This window comes from Takifugu flavidus, chromosome 15 (assembly GCF_003711565.1).
Source record: "Takifugu flavidus isolate HTHZ2018 chromosome 15, ASM371156v2, whole genome shotgun sequence".
NCBI lineage: Eukaryota > Metazoa > Chordata > Actinopteri > Tetraodontiformes > Tetraodontidae > Takifugu > Takifugu flavidus.
Genome location: NC_079534.1, coordinates 12548681 through 12570656, shown reverse-complemented (window position 1 = coordinate 12570656; position 21976 = coordinate 12548681). Strand labels below are relative to the sequence as shown.

At 44.7% G+C, this 21976-nt stretch overlaps 2 protein-coding genes and 1 long non-coding RNA gene across 4 annotated transcripts; all 3 read right to left on the bottom strand.

Moving 5' to 3' along the window:
• Nucleotides 1–414: 414 nt before the first annotated feature.
• On the bottom strand, nt 415–3009 carry LOC130539033 (uncharacterized). Its single transcript, XR_008954010.1, has 3 exons — nt 2708–3009; nt 975–1161; nt 415–629 (listed from the first exon to the last, which is right to left on the bottom strand). It is a non-coding gene; the product is annotated as an uncharacterized LOC130539033 (long non-coding RNA).
• Nucleotides 3010–10309: 7300 nt separating this feature from the next.
• On the bottom strand, nt 10310–19479 carry gpt (glutamic--pyruvic transaminase). 2 transcript variants are annotated; one of them, XM_057057164.1, is made up of 12 exons: nt 19262–19479; nt 18562–18748; nt 15346–15435; nt 15052–15160; nt 14737–14870; nt 14245–14488; nt 13726–13805; nt 13510–13646; nt 13266–13440; nt 12815–12970; nt 11873–11985; nt 10310–10856 (listed from the first exon to the last, which is right to left on the bottom strand). In XM_057057164.1, exons 2-12 carry the CDS (start codon nt 18697–18699, stop codon nt 10766–10768), a joined length of 1467 nt encoding a protein of 488 aa, XP_056913144.1. In that variant the 5' UTR covers nt 18700–18748; nt 19262–19479; the 3' UTR covers nt 10310–10765. The 2 variants fall into 2 exon arrangements, with proteins under 2 accessions (XP_056913144.1, XP_056913143.1); XM_057057163.1 differs by lacking the exon at nt 19262–19479 and having other exon boundaries at nt 18562–19158.
• Nucleotides 19480–19613: 134 nt separating this feature from the next.
• Nucleotides 19614–21618, bottom strand: fuz (fuzzy planar cell polarity protein). The gene has a single exon (XM_057057168.1). It carries the CDS (start codon nt 21548–21550, stop codon nt 20249–20251), a length of 1302 nt encoding a protein of 433 aa, XP_056913148.1. The 5' UTR covers nt 21551–21618; the 3' UTR covers nt 19614–20248.
• Nucleotides 21619–21976: the final 358 nt, after the last annotated feature.

Genomic DNA, 21976 nt, shown 5'->3' with positions numbered 1-21976 from the left:
TGAAGGATCAAGAGAAACTATCTCCAGATGACATTTCATGGAGACAAAATAATATTTACCATATCTGGAAGAGCACCTTGTCTGTGGGATGGGTGCAAAGTGGGAAATAGAATAGTATGTAATTGAATAATAAACAGACACATATCAACTCTCTCCCTCTCTCTCTCTCTCTCTCTCTCTAACACACACACACACACACACAGTGGGACATACTGTGGCAGTTATGAGTCAACGAGCACTTGTTAGTGGTCAGACTCTTTCCCTCCAGTTGGCATGAGCCTCCAGTGACTCAGTGAGACTTGTAGACCAGGAGCCAAAGCGAACAGCAGTGTCAAAAAAAATAAAAAATAAAACACACCGAAAGCTGTGAGAAGACTCAACTTATAATAGAAAGTTTTTCTTAGGATCACTGAATCAGACCAAACAATGTTTATTTGTCTTGAAAAAAGAAAAGCCCCGACAACAACCTTTTACATGTCCGATGTTGCTTTCGCTCACTTTCCACTCAATGCGTTTGTTACCTCCGCTGATGGGCTGAAAAGATCTCTCTGGTGAAGCCCTGACAGGTTGTTTTGAGTCTTCACTCCAGAGTTCATTTACAAGCAGTCGGGCAGGAGTCCTGGGGGAGCCTGATGATTTTTGACATCCAGACAAGCAGATGTTCAGAGGGCATGAATAAAACATACGGCTTCATCTGACCACGGGCTGCAGGCTCTCCGAGAGTCTAATGAAATATGAGCCGTGATTTCAATTCACAAGAAAAAAAAAAAACATATCCTTTTGTCAGATTTCTGTGATGCAGCATTAAATATGTATGACATTTTTGCGGCCTGACCTGAGTGGCTAAGCAGTTATGACAATCAAAGCCCAGACAGGTTTGTCAAAGCGGCGGATGGGAAGGAGAGTGAATGGGCCCCTCGTTACCAGCCGGGAATATCAACAGCAGCATCATGTGACCAGTGACAAGTGTTTACCAACTGATGAAGCACCGTGCGTGCTGGGTGGAGGTCGGGCGCATGGCTTTTTCACACCTCCCGCTCTTTGAAATGTGGAGCGTTTCTTTTTCCTCCTCGCAGCAAAGGCCGGACCCAACAGTTCAGCTCAGCGGGGGGGAGGCGACAGAATGCGTTACCACGCCGCCCACTCAAAGCTGGTCCGGCACTGTATTTAAGAAAGAGAAGCAGTCACAGAACTCAGCAATATGAATTTGGTAACATGGAGACCGTTCATTGAAACAAAACACAAAGTGAGGGTCGAGTTCTAACTCAAAAACCCAGGAAACTACAGGAAGTCCGTTTTAATGGACTGTGTTTTTGTCTGCTTTACAAAGAGAAGTGTGGGTGGGATTATAGCATAAGAGCATAAAATATTGGAAGAACAAAGAAAGCAAAATCACACAAACATTGTAAAGAGACGGGAGAAGAAACAGCTGTGAGAGGCCTAACTGTCCCGTTCTCATTATTTTGGTGCATATTGTTTTTTCCCCCTGTGAAAGTGTTGAGGCAGGATTAATGAGAAACAAAGAACTGCAGTATTGCGACTATTTATGGCACCGTTGGGCCCGTTTGTCCGCTCATCTCGCTTTTCCGTGACTTTCCTCTGATGGTTTCCGTTTTGATAATGTCAATTTCAGGAATTTTCATTTTCAGAATGACGTTTCTTGTTTGAGGTTTGTGGATGATTTTAGAAAAGTGAGGAAGACTCTCTCATCTTTCTATTCTTATCAACTTCTTGTCCCTATTGACAGGGAGGCGGCGCAGTTTGACACATCGAGGAGGTTCTTAAAGCTGCCCCAAGTCTGGAGAAGCTGCCAGGAGGCACCTCGTTTATACTGGACAACAGTTCCCCCCATTATTTGATCATCTTTTCCATTCAATATGAGACCTTGATGCTCATCAGCAGGGTGGCGCCCAAATATAGGAAGTCAGTTATGGTTTCATACACACCGTGGTCCAAATTTGGCCACCCTCATCTGAAGAATCAGAGGACTTCTGAGCTGCTTCATGAAGAACTCTGACCTGGACATAACTAAGTTTATTACCAAAAACTGAATTTCTGCAGGAGGCACTGTTGAACCTCAGAGAGTGATGAGGTGGATCTTGCTCGTAGCCAAAGGTCACATCTAAAGGGGTTCATATTGTGTGGAGGATGGCACTCAGGTGCCCTTCAAAGCTCCTTCAATAAACGAAGGAGGTTATGTTGGTGATCTGTGCACAGCATCGCCGTACAGGTACTCCTAAGTAGTAGCTTTCAACATTCCAAATGACACACACTTACAGCTAATAGATAGCTAATAGCTAATAGATTAACCCCTGGTGGGTTCAGCTACGGCTGATATCCTATTATGGATATTTTAGCTCCTCCTATTGCATCTGAACCATTAAACTGTTTTGTGTTCCCAGGGATTCTGGCGTCTTTTCATGCTGGGCGGGGGTCACCGCAGAAAGGGCCCATGACATCATAGCGACAAGTGTAATCCCACAGACATTGTACAACAACACTTCCCCCGATGATCCAAACAATAATCCTAAACCCTCGCTGCTGTTGCACGAGATGGAAGACCTGCTGATGCGCTGCCATCATTTCTAACTGACCCCTCGCCTCCCCAGCGTCAAAGAAAGGCAATATCCCTCTTATTTTATGGGGTCTTCTTTCTTTCCTGAAAGCACAAATGTTGCACAGTTGACCTTTGGTTGAAAAGACCAACCTTCAACGATCCAGCACTTGCAAGTACGCCTCGATTGGTTGTTTCACAGACACACAACTGATGCTTCCAGGCCTGCTCAGTAAGTTGTGGGTCACCGCTGGACAACATCCCACTGAGGTGAGCTGTGCTGCTGAGGTTGAAGGATCCTCTCCCTCACAGTAATTCCCAGCATTGCTCGGTTAGAGAGACAGAAGCTGCAAGCTGTCATTTTCTGACAACAAAGTTATTTTAAAAGGCGTAAACCTCAACGGGCATCGCCGCATCTCCCCTCTCTTAGCCAGCTGACAGGGCGTCGTCATCACGTTTGATGACACTGTGGAATATTAAGAGTATTTATAACAGCAGAGAGGCTCCAGATTACAGGTTACAGATGGAGTCATCTGGACCTAATGTATGTAACAAGAGTGTCCAGATCCCGTCTCAATTTCTCAGACTCGGAGTCACCTTAGAATAAATTGATATGCGAGAGCAACGGCGGCCAATTATAGAGAAGTGTAGCGTACCTCTACAGGAAAAGCCGGTGTGCCAACTTGTGTCTGTGATGAATGGATGGTAATTAGTGAGGTAACACTAGCCAAAGGATGAATGTGCACATGCCATTCATTTGAATACCTTACCTTTTACGGAGGCCCTTGTGTCCTGGGGCATGGCTGGGTCTAATGAGCTCCCCCCCAGAGATGCCCTCAGCAATAGGTCGCCCGCCGTTCTGACTGACGGCCTCCGGGAGCGGCGGTGGTGACGGACCGCCACCTGCTTTGCGGGCATCAGTTTTTTTTTCCTGTTGGCTATGATGGAGGTCAAATTTGAACATACCCAGAAAACACAAATTTGGAGACATGGGTGCATAAGGGACATTTAAGGGTGGCTTTCATAGAGACAATATTGAATACTGGCAGTGATGGGATGGCTTTTTTCTTTGTATAGGGGATTCCTCTGATGACTTAAATACAGCATCACATGTTGGATGTAGCTGTTGAATGACAGCAGGCTAAACAACACCACAACTGCCTGTAAGTAAATTACACCTTACCTGCTTGGACTAGAATTCTACATTTCATCTTTAGTTGCTGCCAAGTCCTTTCTGTGCCTCTTGCACCTGTGCCCTCAAACACACATACAGAATATAAATAAGTGAATGACTGAAACACTCTTTTTTTTTTACTCCAATTGATATTCACGCGCTAACTCGGTCAGCAATTTTCTGCCACGCGCGCCTAACTCTGTGGTTCAGCACTGCTTTTTAAAATATCTATATATGTGTTTATAGTCATTTTCTGTATATGTTTCTGTAAGGAAAACCAAGTATTTTGTTGTACAGTGTGTTGTGCTTATTAGAGCAGAAGTGAAATCACAACCTTGAACAATTTTGTCAATGCCCTTTAAGTGCTCCTTCAAGTGGAATGGCGGCAAAACAAGGAAACATCTGCTGCTCTCCGTTCTTCCTAATGACGCATGTTTGTGGGATTTGTGTGCGTATAGAACTGTGCTCGTGAAGGATGTATTCAGACAACTCTGTGATAGACTCATATCCTTGCCGCAAGACCTTAATTCAAGATTATTTTCAACTCTCTTCATTAAGTTGGACTCAAATATTGAATTTCCCTGACAACTTCCAACTCCACTGGGTAGAAGAAGAAGCATCAAAGCTTTTTTTTCCCACCTGTTGCCATGGTGAATTATGTTCTGTGTTCCATTGATAAGGGCTTTTCAGATCCCGATGCACGAGCTTCACTCTGGCTAACGTTAACTCGGAGTTGCTCGAACTAATGTTAACACCTGTTCGGCAACCAGAAACTCAGAGTGGAACAACCTGGATTTCAGGATCTGACTCACAGTTTGACAAACCTGCTTTCTGAAACGGGCCTCAGGTGACACTCTTATGCTACGTCAATAAAACTGAATTTAGGCAAACAGAAAAGAACACCAAGCCAAGAAAGGAACCCTGTGGCATCTTCCTATCAGGATTAGCTTGTTGGACAGCCAAAACAAACAAACAAAAAATCCCAAAGGATTATTCAAAAGTCAAGATTCAAGAGTACTTTATTGATCCCTTTAGGGGGTGTCCACCAGGGAAATTAGCATCTCCAAAGATCTACAAGCATCTACAAAATTTCCCACCACCATTACACCCCATTAAACCTATTAAAGATAATAAAAATAGAATAAAATAAGAAATAAAATAGAATAAATTAAAAATAGAATATGAATATAAATATGAAACTATAAAAATGTTCCAGTTCTCCTGTTGGCCCTCCTCCCCCCCTGTGAGGAGTTGAACAAATGAAGTTTCAAATGAAGCCATGCGGGATAAAATTCCAAGGGTGGAAATCTTAAACTTCTGGTGCTGGAAGGACTGATGAGCTGTAACACTTATGGCACCATCCCATGACAGTTAAAACAAACAAAACAAAATCTGTCAAAAGACATTTCTCTTCAAAATCCAGCTTTTTTTAAATAATTCTGCGAGACACGGTGACATCTCCGCCTCTGAGTTGAGTCAGTATGTCTCTGAGTCAGTAGAAAGGGACTTAGTTCACACATCTTTGCGCAAGAGCAAATTATAAATAAGGATGACAAATTGTGTGGTTGAGTTTATGGATTCCAAAAAGCAATCCAGCCTCCCCTCCTATCACTTAGCCCCTCCACAGCAAACTGGCCGTGAGGGGCTCCGATCCCTGCAGGTCTCATTAGGCTTGAAGCGGCATTACACAAATCTTTCAGGCAAAAGTTTTCACCCCTAACAAACACGTGACACGTCCCCCAAAAAAATCTAATTGACGGCAGGTGATTTGCTCGATGAAATAAAACGTTTCTAGCTATACGTGTGTTTTATTGAAAGAACAGGATGAAGTGTTGAGTGGGACCAGGCGCCAGGACCGAGGGGGGTTCAACACACACATCACACATCGCAACACACACACCTGAACACTCACATGATCGTCATGCTGCAGGTGATATGTAATTACAGCTATGCATAATCTTTTGTTGCTGAAGTTGGGAATCATAAATCCGGGATGGGGGAGGGGTGCAGTAAGATCCAGATGGTTCTGCATAATCGAGTGTTTTCGAGAGATGTAGGCCTGTGTTGAGGTATCTGATCAAATGAAGGTTTTTTGGTTGTTTTTTTAAGCAGCGGCCTGATTAAGGTAACTTTAAAAGCACAACCTGTTGCTGAAGAACTTGCCTAAAATGGAACTGCCACTCAAGAGCCAAATATCCCCCAGTAATGGTGTTAGGACGGACTCCGGAAGACACGCTAGGTTTAGATGTAGTAATTGCCGAAGTCAGCTCAGACGGGTCTGTTAGCGCAAAGTGGTCTAAAGGCTTCAGACATTTGTGGAGCCGACATGTTTGACAACTGCCCAACAGTCGACCGGAGAGCCTCATCGATTTCCTCTCTGATAGTTTTATCAGCGAAAAGTCTGGCTACTGTGAAAATAAACCCGTAGCTGTTCTAATTAACGTTTAAGGAAGAATAATGGGTACTTTGAGACAGCCGTTTGTCTGTGTGTAAATGATTTCTACTCTGATTGTGGTTGCACCTAATCTCCGACAGGTCACTTTAGCATAAACTAGACATCATGTTGGACAGAATTAGCTCAGATAAGAGGGAGGATGTAGAAAGATGCTACTGAGAGGTCTAAAAAAAGTAAGAGGAGTTTAAGATTTGAAAATCAGTGATATATAAGGCTGCACCGAAACAATAAAAGATGTCGCTCTCCAAGTGCACTAAGTGTACACATTTCTGAGCCTGTAATGCATTTGAAAACAGAAAAAAAGGGGGGGAAATGGGAAAAATATTCATATTCCACTGGCTTTGATGATTAATTCTATAATGAGTTTTGTCTAAAAATGAAGCTAAGCTGAAGTAAAACTTTTATTTTATATTTATTCTTGTATTTATTCACCAATTAATGATGCTATAAAAGGAACAAAAAGACAAAACAATTTTTTTTTTTTTTTAACTCTTAAATCCCAGAAACTTTACAAGCAATGAGTTGATTATATGAAAGTTGAATACTGACATCTAGATGTGTTTAGAATATTTCATATTTTTGCTCAACTTAAACAAACACGACTCCAAAAAGGCTGCGAAGGCCTATGGTAAGGGTGTGCGAGTGAACGAGCAACCTGGAATACAGGATTACAACAGCGGATTATAGCAATCCAAATCCCTCGTGCAACAACCCGAAAGAAAAAAATAAAAATAAGTACATTGATTTTCATCGAGATGTCAGTCGATACGCTGTTTCACTTGCTGTATCAGAGGGTGGAGTGTCGCATTTTCTGCCGATGAGATTGAGCGGCGGTGAGAGGCTTAGTGGCAAATACAATCGAGGAGTGTAAACATACATAGGGCCACGAGAGGCCGATCAATGCCTGCAGTCTGGGATTGATTAATTACCTCAAGAAAGAGACTGAGGTGTGAGGACACCAGAGAAACCTGATCAGAACAAGATTTATCACCCAATCTCTCTATCCTTGCTCGCCATCTCGTTGTTTACTCTTCTTTGCTTCTCCCTGTTTACCCACTCGATTGCGTCATCTGAAAATATGAACGACCTCTTAACCTCCGGTAGAGGTCAAAAAGACAAATTTCACCCGCCTTAAGCCGTATCTTCGCTGCGTCGCCACTGTGGCCACCTTCTCTTTTTTTTCAGAATGTTAACGTACAGATTTTGCTTGATATCACCACCCTGCTTGGCGCGATTTAGAGCAAAGATGTAGCTGCTTCCAACCTCCGAGCCTTTTCTTCCTCCTGACACCAGCTCCGGCTTTGGCTGAAACCTCTCTGAAATACAGTGAGTTGTCAGGGGATCTCCGCGGTCACAGCGAGAATACAAATGAGCAGATACAGATGAGGCTTTACATCACTGCTGCCGCTGCTCCAGATTTAAGCTTGGCTACAAATCGTGACCGCACTTTGGCTTTTCTTAATAACGTTGGAGAAACAACCGTATCCAATGTTAATGTTGCCCTCTTGGGTCTTTTTCAGCGTTTGATTGCGACCTGCTGGAAAATATTTAAGGTCATCGCGTAAAATCGCACATAATCTCGTGTCCACAAACACTTGTCGGTGGCTCTGGGCGGCCATAACGTCTGATTCTGCTCACACGAGCCTGCACACAGCCGAGAAACAGCCCACTCAGGACAGAACGGCCAAATGACATCCCTGCTGTCTGATGCATGACTGTCTGACGGTCTTCCAACATTCTCAACCCCAACTAATGATAACCTTTGACTCCCAAAAGATGTCAGGAGATGAGAAGGGGAAAAAAACCCAATTAATTTAGGGTGAAGGGGACTGGAACGTGTGAGCTCGTCATGCTGCCGGGGTGAATGGCGAGGAACTCCAGGAGAGACAAGGATGGGTGTAATTAGGATTCAAGAGGCTCATTGTCAAAGATAATTAAAGCTGACAGCCACTGTGGAGTGCAGAAGAAGAGAGCAGAAAACACCGTCAAACTACATGCTCTGATTTAACACTGCAGTCTTTGAATCTCTGTAACACACACACTTGTACTTCTATCTTTGTGAGGACACTAATAGAAATAATGCATTACCTAACCCTGACAATCCAAAACAACCCCTTAAGCCTAACCCTAAACCTAACCTAAAACCAAGTGTAACCTCAACCTAAAAACCATGTCTTAAAAGTCCATTGAAGATGTTAGGACCAGTCAAAATGTCCTCAATTCCCAAAAATGTCCTCACTTTGCTAGTAGAATGAGGATTTAGGTACTCAATATGTAACAAGTACAAGAACACAAACGCAGACCCAGATGCAGATGCGGTGGCATCAATCATCCCAGATTGATCAGGAGCTGCACACAAAGCAATAAACCTGATGACAGATTAATACAGACAATAAAATCAGATATTGTATCTACATATGCAGCCTGTCAGAGCCTGAAATCACGCCGGATGTCATTATTACAGCCAACTGTCTGATCAGCTGATTATCTCCCAAATTTCTAGAAGTGGCAGCTTTAAAGTGGCTGAACGGCAGTCACAGTGCCGATGGATAATGTTTCTCTGTGGTAAAAGAGTAAGTTGTGTCTTTAAATCGGTTATATAGCTGACAAACGCATGTTATATTTGGTTCCCAGGCAGCACAAATGGACTTTGTGACAAAAAGAATTATAAAGTCAAAATTATAAAGTGTCACGATGGCCACTTTACACACGTCCATCACAACTAGGGCTAGGTAAAGATTCGGCGCGGGAGATTTGGCATGAGAACTTTAATTGGAAGAAGTGAATCCCTGTTCTTAACCCCCTCGATTTTCAAGCCTGTCAGAGAAACTGAATTGGCTGCTGGGGAACAAAGTGGATTTTTTTTTCCCTCCCCACAACTGCATCTGCAAATGTGTCTCCCCTGAAGCTTTGTTTTTGGAGATAAACTTTGAAAGAAGGCCTGCAATTTAAAATGTGGTTTATCTGCTGCAAAAGTTAAATTATAGCCTAAATCAATGTTAGGAATTACTATAGGTCATAGTAAATCTATTTTATCTACTATATAGAAATGGCAGAGACACTTAAATATTCAGTAAAGACAAAATACTATGGAGTACCTCAAGCAGCCATATTGGGACCACTGTTATTCCTTCACCTGTTTGGAGATTATTGAAAGATGATGGTGATCAAATCAAACCTTGTGTTGGATGAGTTGCCAGCTCAACAGAGCCCACATAGAGAGACAAACAAGCACTCGTGCTCACACTCACACCTAAGATTAATTTGACTTCAAGCCCTGCACCACATAGGTCAAAGTGTCCTTGAGCGCTGCACCAAGACCGGAAACCGTTTACTCTTTTAATGGGCGTTTTTCCTCATTTACAACCTTAAAATCATATTGCAGAAATGAGATTAGCACCACTCTCTACAGCCCCATATCCTCACCAGTCAATCAATTTAAAAAATTCAACAATTTATGGTCAAATTTTCCAAAACTGTTCTTTTAAATAAACTAAAACTTTGAATTAGCTTTTATTTTTAAATGTTAGCTTATAAATTGTTGTGGAAAACCCAAACTGGTAGTGAGAAGATGTCTTTTGTGATTTATGATAGTTTGCACAGGGAGAGGAGAGATGAATGGAGTTTGTCCCAGGACAGAAAACAAGGTTGTGTGGAGTGGAGACACGAAGGTAAAGTCAAGAGAAAAAACGCCTGAACAAATCATACACTGGTAACCACCTAACATGAACAATGGAAGAAGGTTTAGGTGTCAACCTCACCGCTTGGGTATAAACAACAATCTGGCAATGGGCTGAAGATCTGGGTCTTTTATACAGCAGCAAGAAGAGGTTGGAAAGCAGGTGGGCGTGGTTGCCCAGGTGGGGGTGGCCAGAGTTGATTGGCCACGCCCACACGAGAGAAGAGGGGCGGGGAAACACAGACACAAGGAGTGCTGGGAAACGTAGTTCATAACAATAACCTGTTTCGCTTCTTTATCTGTACGTTCAGTGTGGATGGTATAGCAAATATGATCTCCCAGAGATTTAAAATAAACATCCACATATTATGTTTAAGCATTAGATAGCAATAAATGTATGTTAGCTGAAACAGACCTGTAACTGCTGGAGCTTATTGATTGAGACCATCGCTTTAACTGTGTTTATTTTCAATCATAGAAAATCATCTCAGAATCATCACATAGGTTGGACTCCTCTATGGAATATTTCTGCAAGAGTTACACATTTATCCAGTTATACAGATACAGTTGTACTATTTTTTGCTGAAATAATCTACACCTCTCATTTTTACAAACAGCCCTTCAACACAATTTGAACACCCTTCAAAATGCGCATGTACACACACACTGTAAATCCTTTTTTCATTTCAAGTGAGATATATCTGCAAAAATAAAATCTTCATTTCCAGTTTTTAATTCCGTACGGGGGTTGGGGCAGCTGTAAGGACCTCCACCACCACGACCTCCACGGCCTCAGAGGGTCAAAGGCACTTACAGTATCAGATTCAATCTAATTGGCTGAATTCATTAGTCTATCGGTTGATGAGCCGCTCCTCTTGTGAACAGAGGGGAGGAGAGGAGTTTTTATGAATACTTCTGTGTGAATTTGTGATGGAATTCTTTCACTTTGTCGAGCAGGATCTTCAGCTTGTCTGTCGGTGGCAGGATGGTCATTCTGAAAGAAGAAGAACGAAGGTTATTCATTGACTGACCCACAGCAGCCTCGCTGACAAAGAGAAGGTCAGCGGTTGCTAGTTAATTGAAAACCAAGGATGGGATTTAAATTAAAGATAAGGTAAAAATGAAGAGATTTCTTGAAATAAATGATCATCTCTGTTGGCTGACCTCGTTGACAAATATACGAATTTCACATTGCTTCGTCATTCATTTACTGATTCCGGTAATAGTTTCCTTTGTGACTAGACGGGGAGATGAGAACAAAACCTTTCTTTAGGGACTATTGCACAAGCTGTACAATAAAGTGGCTCCTCCCTCACTGTGCACGTTGACCATTCACTCGTTGGCTAATTCATAACACGCTGCGCTAAGTGAGAAGCTAATCATTTCCAGTGTGGATCATTGGTATTGTGAATGTTTGTTAACGCGGTTTAGGGGTGTGAATGCAGTGAGCATCCTCTCAACACACATTTAATTAGTCACCTCGCTCCCCAAGCAGACTAACTATGGATGGATCTCCTAAGAACCCGCCGAGGGACCCCCTTCACCCACGCTGCTAACATTTCGTGCAGCCACCGAGCGCTCTCAAACACAATGGGAGGGGAGGCATTTGATCTTTTGAAAACAGAAAAAAGGGGGGACAAACACATCTGGGTCTGGCTTTCGCCTCATCCCGCTTTGTTCAGGAGCTCGTGAGGATTGGTTACCTTCCAAAAAACACGGTCCTAGATTTAACTGCATATGGAGGAACGTTATTAAGGGCTGGAATTTAAACCATGCGTGCTTCAGTCCGGCTCTCTCCTGTTGCTTTAGTGTCGGCACTGACAGCAATAGTGCTCAATCAGACCTGGGAGCACCAGGAAAGCCCGTAAAATGTTCCGTAAAATAGCTCCTGTTTATTTTTCTGCAGCACTTTAGTGACATAAGGTGTGAGAGACATTCGGAGTCATAGAAATAATCGATAAATGAAGGGTGGGTAGTTGCAGACCTTGAATGGAACGTAATGTTGTGTACCTGAAATGGTAGGTTCCATCCTTCTGACCGAAGCCACTTCCAGGTACGAGGCAGATCCCCGTCTCCTCCAGCAACCTCATACAATAAAACATATCCGGCTGCTGGCCGTTGGCCTGAAAAAGAAGAGACGTAACTCAGTTATTAAGGTGAAAAGAATTTACTTTTAAAATCCCATTGCCGCCTTCAGGGTAAAAATGCAATAGTTATGCTGCTGTGCTCTTTAAAGAAAATTGTTTTGATTCAAGGCAGGTTAAAGGACAAACATCTCCAAAGCTCCTCCAGTTACCTCATTTCAGTGCAACAATATAATGGTCAGCTTTCACAAAAATATTACTTTGGTTAAGTGGATGTCCTCTGAGCTTTTCATTGCTGTAAGGATAATTCAAAAAGTAGTTTATATAGCTGAGGATTGAAGTACAGGAACATTAAATCACTGAATAAATTAGGGTTTGGAGCCTGAAATAATATGGAGAACAAAATTCAGTGGAATGAAGTGATGATGCTGATGGCTGTTAAAGAAGGGTCGCAGTTTCTGGACAGCGTGACAGTGAGCAGAGTCGCCGGGATTGATGAGATGTTGGTAGATTAGCTTTACTGTGACCTTATCTGCCGCAAGGCTAATCAGATTCTCAGCTCGGCTCATCCGCCCTCCCCGACGTTCCGCCAGGGCGGTCAACCGCGGCACTGATTTAAAACCACAAGCTATTGGAAATCATTTGTTCCCTTCAGTGAACAGAGAGGGGGAGACACACTTAGCTGAAGCTAGTTTAACTGGTTAATCCAGGAAGGGGACGCCATTAGGCCGATCTAAGAAACAACATTTGCTCCAGGATGTAACTAGTGGATTTGTTGGTGGATTTGTTGTATAACTCTATTTAATTCTTCACCTTTGTTGCATATAATTGGAAGGCCAAAGCTTCCGTAAGCGTGTAGAGTACTGACCGTGGCCTCTTTGACGGCCTTTTCTGGAATGCTTATGCGAGGGAAGGAGTACATGGCCCCCTGCACGGGATTGCAGCGGATGCCTTCCACGGTATTGAGAACCTGCTCTGTGAGTTTGGCCTTCTCTGCCAAGACACTCAAGGTAGCTGTGCGCTCCTATATGTGGCAGAAGAAAAGGGAACATTGTTTAATTCTTACATCCGCTTGACCACTTCCAAGCTGACCACAATTGTGGCAAGTGAAACAGTGTAAAGAACATACCCTTGAAAGGGGTTTGAGGATTTCAAAGAGCAGAATTTCATTTACACCATGCAAATATTTTAAATTTGTTAAAATAGGCTAACTGCGTAACTGAATTTCCTTTGCTTAATCACTGCACTGGGAAAAGGCATTAAAAAATTCTATATAAGCTTTCAGTTTGTATCAGAAACACATACAAGAAACTGCGCACCTTAATAAAGTTGTCATATGAGGGTTCCCCAGGCTGAGGAGGGTTGACCACCAGGTCCATCAGAGCCTGTCCTGGAACGGGGGGACACAGACGGACGGACACCAGCTTGGTCAGCTGAGCCTTCACCTCATTATCCATGTTGATGATCTCCATGTAGCCGCCACGGAAGCCACACCTGAGACAGAGAGGCGGCATCAGCACCAGCACAAAATGCTCCGTTGGCCACAAAGTGAAAGCTACTCACTCCCCCATGTAACACTTGGAGGTAGAATGGAACGAGGCCAACTCCACCGTGCTGGAGTACTCCGGGCCCATTTCAAACAAGACTTTCTTAAAGGAGTGGAACTGACAACCGTCGGCATACACGTTATCCTGGTATACCTGACGGACAAGTAAAGACAAGTGTCACAAGCCTTCCCCTGAAAGCGGGCAGATGCGATGCGCGATGCAGAGGCGGCACCTCGTCGGCCATGAGGAAAAGGCGCTCCTTGGCTGCAAATCGGATGACATCTTCAATGCACTGTCTGCTCTGGACCTGACCTGTCAACAAGGGGTGAGGCTTGAAAAGGCGATTCAACGAGCAGGTGTTTATCTGCTGCCACCTAGTGGTCGCTCTTCGCAAATGCGAGGTTACGGAACACGGAGGACTGCGAGTGTTCACGCAGAAACTAACCCAAGGATGCATTATGGGCTTTACTTTAGCTGTTACCTCCCACCATATCTTTTTAAATTACATATTACTTATTTAATTATAATCACTTATTACTTATTTAATTACTTATTTATGATCTGATCGGTAAAACTGAGAATGGAGTACAGAACTGAATGAAATCCAGACAAATTGGAATTAGCTGACAATTCACGAGCCTATGGCGATCATGTTTCCCCTGCAGTTCTCCAGCGCCCCGGTGATCGCCCAGACCTGCTGGTGGAAGTGGGTGGGAAAAGACTTGGTCGGAACTAACAAAACAAATGTTACCAGTGGGGTTTCCAGGGTTGATGATGCACAGGGCCCTGGGGTTGCAGTGCGTCCGGGCCTCGTCCACAGAGCGCTGCAGCTCGCTGATGTCCAGACTCCAGCACTTCTCTTCATTCAGGTAATAGTTGACCTGCACCGCTCCCAGTTCTGCCAGAGCAGCCGAGTAGAGCGGATACTGGGGAATGGAGATCATGACGCCTGTGCGGGTCGCGCCCTCGCCACACACAAGCAGTTTTAGCATGGTCTAGAAGGGAAGCAGACACATAATCGCACTCTTTACTTTTAATTTTAGATCCACTGAAAGGTTGTGCAAATATTTGAAATGTGTGTAGATCTGATTATGATGCTAATTGTTTTTGTCTCTTCATCCAAATCCATTGGGTTTGTGGTTACGGTAGGACTGAAGGATGTAGTGGACTCTTCATCAATTCTGGTGTAAAATTTAATCTTCAGGGACGGCTCGGTTTCAGAGATAAATGACGCGATTAGTACCACAATGCCGTCGCTGGCTCCCGTGGTGAGGTAAATGTTGTCGGGGGCACAAGGCACGCCGCCATCCCTTCGCTCAATGTACCGTGCCACATCCTGACGCACAGATTCGATGCCCTGGCTGGCGCTGTAGGAGCCTGCGGGAGATTAAGGAGGAGAAAGCAGAAGGGGGAAAGGATTTTTTTTTTAAAAAAGACGGATGTTCGTTGCGAGTTTTGACCCAAAAGTGTAAAATATAACACAGATCATTCCAGGTCATTAGAAGGACTGTGTGTTATGGTGACGGTCTAAGAACAAGGCCATCACAATCATTCGCACCCAAACTGTTCCCTCCACAGGACTGAAGAATGCGGCGCGCTCTACTTTTAGCGTCCTCTGGGAATGTGCTGTCATTTAGCAGCTCAGGGTACGAACAGAGTGCCAGGACCTAGCAACAGAGACAAGTATGAGTGTGTGAAAGGATGTTGTGAAATATCCTGCACAGATTAATGCAGAAAAGGGGGGGGGGTACTGACATGTACTCAGTTAAAGAGGAAGAATTGTCCTCTGACACTGAGAGGGAAGTGATATATTTAGATAAAGGGTTGGGGGGGGGGGGGTGTAGGAGCAGACCTGTCTGAAGAACGTGATTGGCTGCTGTCCCATGGCGTGTGCATCCCCAATGTTGGCCTTGATGACTTCAGCAAATGGCTTTTTCACTCCCTACAGAGGAAAAGAACAACACACCACCACATTTGTGAGGAAATTGAACTTCATGGGCAACAGATGGTGGCTTCACTGTCAGAAAGTGAAGAAAAATCAAGTCTACATTTAAGATTTGTAGTTACTGAATAAAGTCCACTGCGAGCGTTGGCGACATCTAGCGGGGAAAACTTTGTCAACACTTATTTTAAATATGAATATGAAAAGTGCTAAATTACAGCAGGACAAAATATCTATGCATAGGTTAATATTTAAATTTTTACTGCCATTAATTAAAAAAACAATAATTAGCAAGCTAACTATTGTTACTGTTTATACACAATCAAAAGATGACTATGTTTAATTAATCTGGGCTATTGTTAATAAGACTATCCAGATATGTGTTCCTCTGCCTCATTTTCTTTCCACTTAAGGTAGGAAGGAGTATGAACAAAGAAGAGGGGCCAAGGAGAGGAATTAAGGATCCACAAATTATAGAAATGGAATGACAGATTCCTATGCATAGACAAAAAAAACAACTGTAAAATGGAGAAACAAATAACAAGGATTGTGCAGAGGTCTAGTAGAGAAAGAAGTGGATTCATTCATTTTATTTAAGGTCAAAAAATTGGCTAATTTAACAGTTCTTCAGGTAATTTATTGTGAAAGCCAAGTGTTCCTGCTATAGCTCAGAAGACGACAGTGTGTGTTAACTTGGGAACAAAGGTCAAACCTGGGCAAAGACCATGTCACATTGACACACCTAACCTTCTGAACCTTGTAGGTTTCATTATGACAATTAAATAAACACATGTTTAACAGCTAAGCACAATTTAATGAAGAAGAAGAATAAAGAAAGCTTCGTTTTGCTCGTGACCATTTCATAAGCAGCTGAGACCACTGACAGAGGGTAAACAGCAAGTGCACGGACAGGAGTGTGCACGTGCACTTGCTGTGCACACCAGATGCTGGGATCAGCATGACACTGACGCCAGTATCGGAATACCAGGCCGACAGCCTGCAGAAACCAAAACAGCATGTTTGTTTGATTTGTCCATCCGCTTCGCCTCTAATTGGTCGCATTCGGAGGCGGCGCTGGGGCTGGACCAATACCAGTATACCAGCTGGGGCAATATCAGCCCTGGGGTCAAAAGTTCCACACACACTAACCTCTGCTCCTGAGAACCAACTGAAAAAGGTTTTCATCCTTTGTCACCCACAAAAAGAGAAGAAAGTCAGCCTCGCACACAATGTGACAGATGGTGATGCTGGGGAAGAGAGGCGCTTTCACTCCTTTACGAACAATTAATGATTAATATTAACAATAATATGTTTAAAAATCATTAAACAACATGAGCAGCTGACAGCCGACTCAGCTGAACTGAAAGTGCAGCATATATTCTACAGCCAAGACCAGTTTTAGACACCTGCATCGTTGGCCAAAGTGTGTGGAAAGAATCTAGCTGCGGTTTTCTCCTCGTAGCAACTTGGAAAAGGTCCTGGTCCACCCCAGCTAGCTACTCATTAGCACAGACAAAGACCTCTATATAATAACGGCATGCTGGGGCCAAGTTATTGCCAACTGGCTCACTTGTTCTGTCCCTGTTCTAGTAACCATTAAAAGATAACAAATGAAGCGTTGAGAAAAGGAGGAATTCATTTTAAAAGAGGCTTTTCTGGGCTGTAAATGGAGAGCAGAGATCTAATGGAGGAATTAAAAAGCTGTAGGAAACTGGAGTAGAACATCATGACGTGCCGTGAGACTTTGATTATTTGGTTCCCAGTGAGAATCTGAGTCTGACCTGTTTCCCAAAGAAATTCAACCCGTTTACAGCTGTTCTCTGAAAAGGAGGTGTTTGTAAAAGCAAACTGGAATGTGTTTATGGTGGAAAAGCACCAATTCACAGTCTAATGATGCTCAGTGGAGTGGAAGATGGGAGGACTGAATACAGAGCATCATTCCTGCGCTCTCCTGCGCACTCGGGGGACGACCGCCAACCCCACAATCATCCTGTGAAAACTGGCAAAAGTTTCTTCTTTCTTTATGCATGAATATGACCAGCAAACCTTAAAATTACAATGTGTCATTTACCAGACGTCCTGTTATGTTTGCAGATCAATGCAAGGCTCGAAATATTTCACAATATTTCTCCCACAAAACCCTCTAAAGTCCATCAGGAGGTCTGATAAGAAACAAGAAACTGTAAGTTTTGATCAGAAACGACCTTAAACTGTTGTTTTTGCAAATGATATGATTTCTGCTTGGAAATATCCTGTATGGGATTGACAGGTCGATAGTTTTTCTTTGATAACTAGTCAGCCAGTCAGGGGGAAGGGACGGGGAGTAAAGTGTGAGGTTCAATGGCAGATAAAGGCCGGTTAAAGCAAACAAAGGCAAAAATCGATAATGCCACTGAGCCATCTGCTCAAAAAGGGTGACTCTTGTCGTCATTACCGCCCCTGCCGGATGAAATGGCCCAGCTTTTCACCTGTGCAGGAACCTGAACTCATCCATTTCCAGGAAAAAGGACATTTCTTTCACACCAGACTGCACACGGTACACTGACAGCTGATGGCCACCTCGCTGAAGAGTGTAAAAGTAAAGAGAGAGAGGCCCCAAAAACTGGCAAGCAAAGCTGTGACTGTTTAGGACTGTAGCTGGAAGGCACATTTAATAGCTACCAGCCGACCACTACAGTCACAAAACATAGATTCTCTTTGAATGGACTTTTACAACGCTGTCAGAATTGTGTGCATCATCTAAAACAATTTAGAAAAAACCTTTATGAAACAAAGACCAAGTATCGATGGCAGCAAGTTTGTGGACTTTGATAAAAGGGTGTGTATGCAAAATCCGTTGGGTTAGACAGTCACAGAGAACATGGGTTGGAAAAGGAAGAAAAAAACGCTGAGATCACTTCATGAAAGACACTTTTCTCACACTCAGCCGAACCGCAGAGGCAGAAGAGACATAAAGAAATTCTTCATTCATTCCCATTCTTCATGGGAATCTTACAGGAGTTCCAAACAATTTAAAAAAGTGGACCAAGGCTACAATACAGCAATAAAACATTCTAAAATGGAGGCCTGTGATATAATAGTATTGTAATCTGATTGTGAGTTGAAAGGTATTTATGAGATAGGTACCTGAGAGAGCTCCCGCTCCAGCTCCACAGCCCGCTGCACGATAGGCCCCCGCACGGCGTACTCCACCTTCTTCACCGTGGGGTTCATGGTGTCTATGGTCAGCACCTTGGCCCTGGACGAGACTCCATTCTCGGTCATTTTCTCTCTGGGAAGCCCACGCCTGGTCTCACTCACGGAGGATATGGTTCTGGAGGACACAGGAGAGGAGTTCAGTGCGCGGCCCCGCGGACCATCACCGGCCCGCTTCGGTGCGCCGCTGACGGCGAACAGCTCGGTTCGCCCGCGGCCTAAAAAGCTGAGGTTTCTGGGTGAGAGAAGCTGCATCCGTGAAGCTGCCATGGTGCAGCCCTTTTATTCCCGATAAGCCGAGGCACTTTATGGAGCGTCTGCGGTGCGCAGCGACACGTCTCACTCCACACCAAAGGAGTGAAACTGAAGTTGTGCACGTAAACGCACCACGCTCCTAAAAATACACCGCCTATGAGTGGACAGAGGTTTGGACTCGCCGGGAAAGGGGACACAGAATTCTCCACAAAAGCACCGATTGTGCAGAACAAGACCCACTCGTTTAAACCTCAGCCTGACATTTGGGGTGCTCTTTTCCCCGTAGTCGTGGCAACACTTTAACCATCCCACCCCTTTGTGTGACTTCACACCGACCGTTATCCCACCCCCGCTGTCCCGTTATCCCTATACGCACCGTCAGGGTGTCACTCAGGCTCGGTTCTTGGGTTACTGAGCAGAATCAGCTCGGTGTGGCTGACGTGGCTCACTGCGATCTCTCCAGAGCACCGAGCGCAGGGTCCAACTTTGTCCGGGCTTCACCGCAGCACCTTTTGTTCCAGCTGCTCCATGTGGTTGGGGAGGAGACTTTTTCATTCTATGGGGATCTAAATGCTTCTTTTGAATGCTCCTCCTATCTGGACACGGCTCTCACCTCAGATGGCTCAATGGTAGTAGACAGAAGTTGCAAAATTAGAAGGGAAAAAACTGCAGGCACATTAGTTTCAATGCAAAAAAATAAATAAAATCAGTGATTTTCACAGTTGTGATAACTTTAAATCCATTTAATCCATTTAGCCTTTCTTTGCTTTTATGCCCAGGCTATTCTGCCTCCAGTTCACAGTGCTTGTCACCTCTAAATCACACAAGCCTGCGAGTGAATTGTGCCACGTATAGAGTTTCCTGGGGAAATGAAACCGGTGTTTGCAGCAGATGCAGTTTCTTTTACTGCTAACCGGAGCCGGTAAACAACCATGAACCAGTATCACAGTCATCCACATAGAAGTTACAATTACCAGTCTCAAATGAGAATAAATCACATTGGATTACAGCTGGGGAGGGAGAAAACGGCACATCTGGTGTTAAACAAATCCAAAAAATTCCACAGGACTTTCACACATTTGAAATGGATGATTGCAGATTAACATTTTCCTTGCTGGTAAACATAGGAAATATATATATTTATGCAACAGTAATTATCCATTAATGAATTAATGATGTCCAGTGCAATTGGCAGAAATAAAGTATCATGTTAGACCCAGCAGATCTATTCATTTGAAATGACAAAACAGCATATTTCAAGCCTCTAAAATGGTCAGCGAACATTTAAAACAAGCCGCCCATCCATATTACAGGGGGGGAAATATGTATCTTGTACCAATAATTAAGAGAAAGTAAAGTTTGGTTAAAAGCCAGTGGCTGAAACGATATCAGAGAGAGTCTGCGAGGCCAGCGTCTGCAATGCAAAGGTGGGCACTGACAGCGGGGTGAGCAGGAACAGCTGGTGCTGCGGTGTCTGGAGTCCAAAGCTTTTGCACTCTTCTGTCACTAGGTAACACTGCAGTGGATTGTGGGAGAAACTCAGGACAAAGTCTTCAGCGTTGCTCCTCGGCTCCTTGTCCTCTGGGACGACACAGAGCGTGTCCTCCTGGGGGAAGTAGCGTGTCACGCTGAAGCTGTAGAAGAGCTTCAGCAGCTCCCAGCAGCGCTGCCTGGACGGCAGCGGGGGGTCACTCGTCTGGAGATTAGGCTGCACGCAGGTGACGCACCGCCGTGTTTCACGGTTGATGAGAAGTACCGCCATCACATCAGGGCGCGGAGATACAGATGCTGGCAAGCAATGCTGTCCGACAGCCAGGCAGGCCCTCAGAGTCTCCATCAGCGGCGCCCAAAAAGGAACCACCAGTCTGGTCTCGGCTCTGTGCAGAGAAGGAGTTGGGCCGCACAGGATGCACACATCTGCCCCCGGGAGCAGCTGGAAGCGGAGCAGCCGGTGGGCCACATTGGGGCTGCCTCTGGGAAGGAAAACTGGATAATCGCAAGAACTTGTTCCAGAGCCCGCCAGAGAGCGTACCAGAGCGGAGAGCAGCACAACTTCCTGCGGTGCCAGACGCCACCACTTCTCCGTCGCAGCCGCTATGCGTCCGCGCACAATGAGGCAGCCAAATTCGCTGTCCGCTGACTTAGCAAATCCGTCTACGGCCTCTTGAAGCAGACCGGGGTCAGGGGGCAGCAGGGAATCAGCGCAGTGTGTCAAGTTACCGAAAACTCCCTCTTGCCCGTCTTCAAGCAGCTGGTCGATGAGGCTGAAGCAGGACCGCAGGTCCTTCTTCAGTCTCTCCACATTCCTGACATTGCCCAGCTCATCCTGTCCCAACACCAGCACCATGCAGTTCCACACGTTCTCCAGGAGGCGCTGCAAAAAGACTTGCTCCGCTCTGCTGCTGCTACCTGCACCACCATGGCCACCTCGGCACACTGCGATGAGCATCACACTGTCCTGGAAAACCCTCCAGACAACCTTACCACCACCTTCTGTCGAAGAGGACGACACCACTACGCCCTGACTGCCCCCGAACATGTGAACACCATTCAGCGAGCCAATGACAGAGAAAGGCAGCTGTCTGTTGGCTCCTCTGGTGAAGAGAGGAACGCCGCTGCTGGCTGTGAGGCAGATGAGCTGCGGTGTTCCATCCTGGGCCATCATCGTGTGGACAAACTAGCTCAGTTCTGCGAGCATCCAGCGCTCATCGCCTTTATTCGACCAGATGTGCAACGCTGTCAGCGGCGCATTAGCCTTTAACATAGTTTAATCATCGGAAGCGAAATGGTTCAACAGAACATAAACAGCATTGTTCACTTATCCAACATTCATTCGTGGCTAAGTACATCCCAACAACGTATGTGGCATTTAACGTGCTAGGTTAACAAAGTAGGCTACCCTCGTTTCCACAGTAACGCTTTCCCATAATTCATCTGTGAAGCTGCGCTGTGATTCAGCTGATCGGGAATCAGTTCGCTTTTACGACCCTCATCGCAACAGATGGTGAAGCTAATCGTCATCGCTGACCTGGGATCAGTTCCGAGCTCACGAAACAACCGCGTGATGAGACTACCCCATCTCGCGAGATTT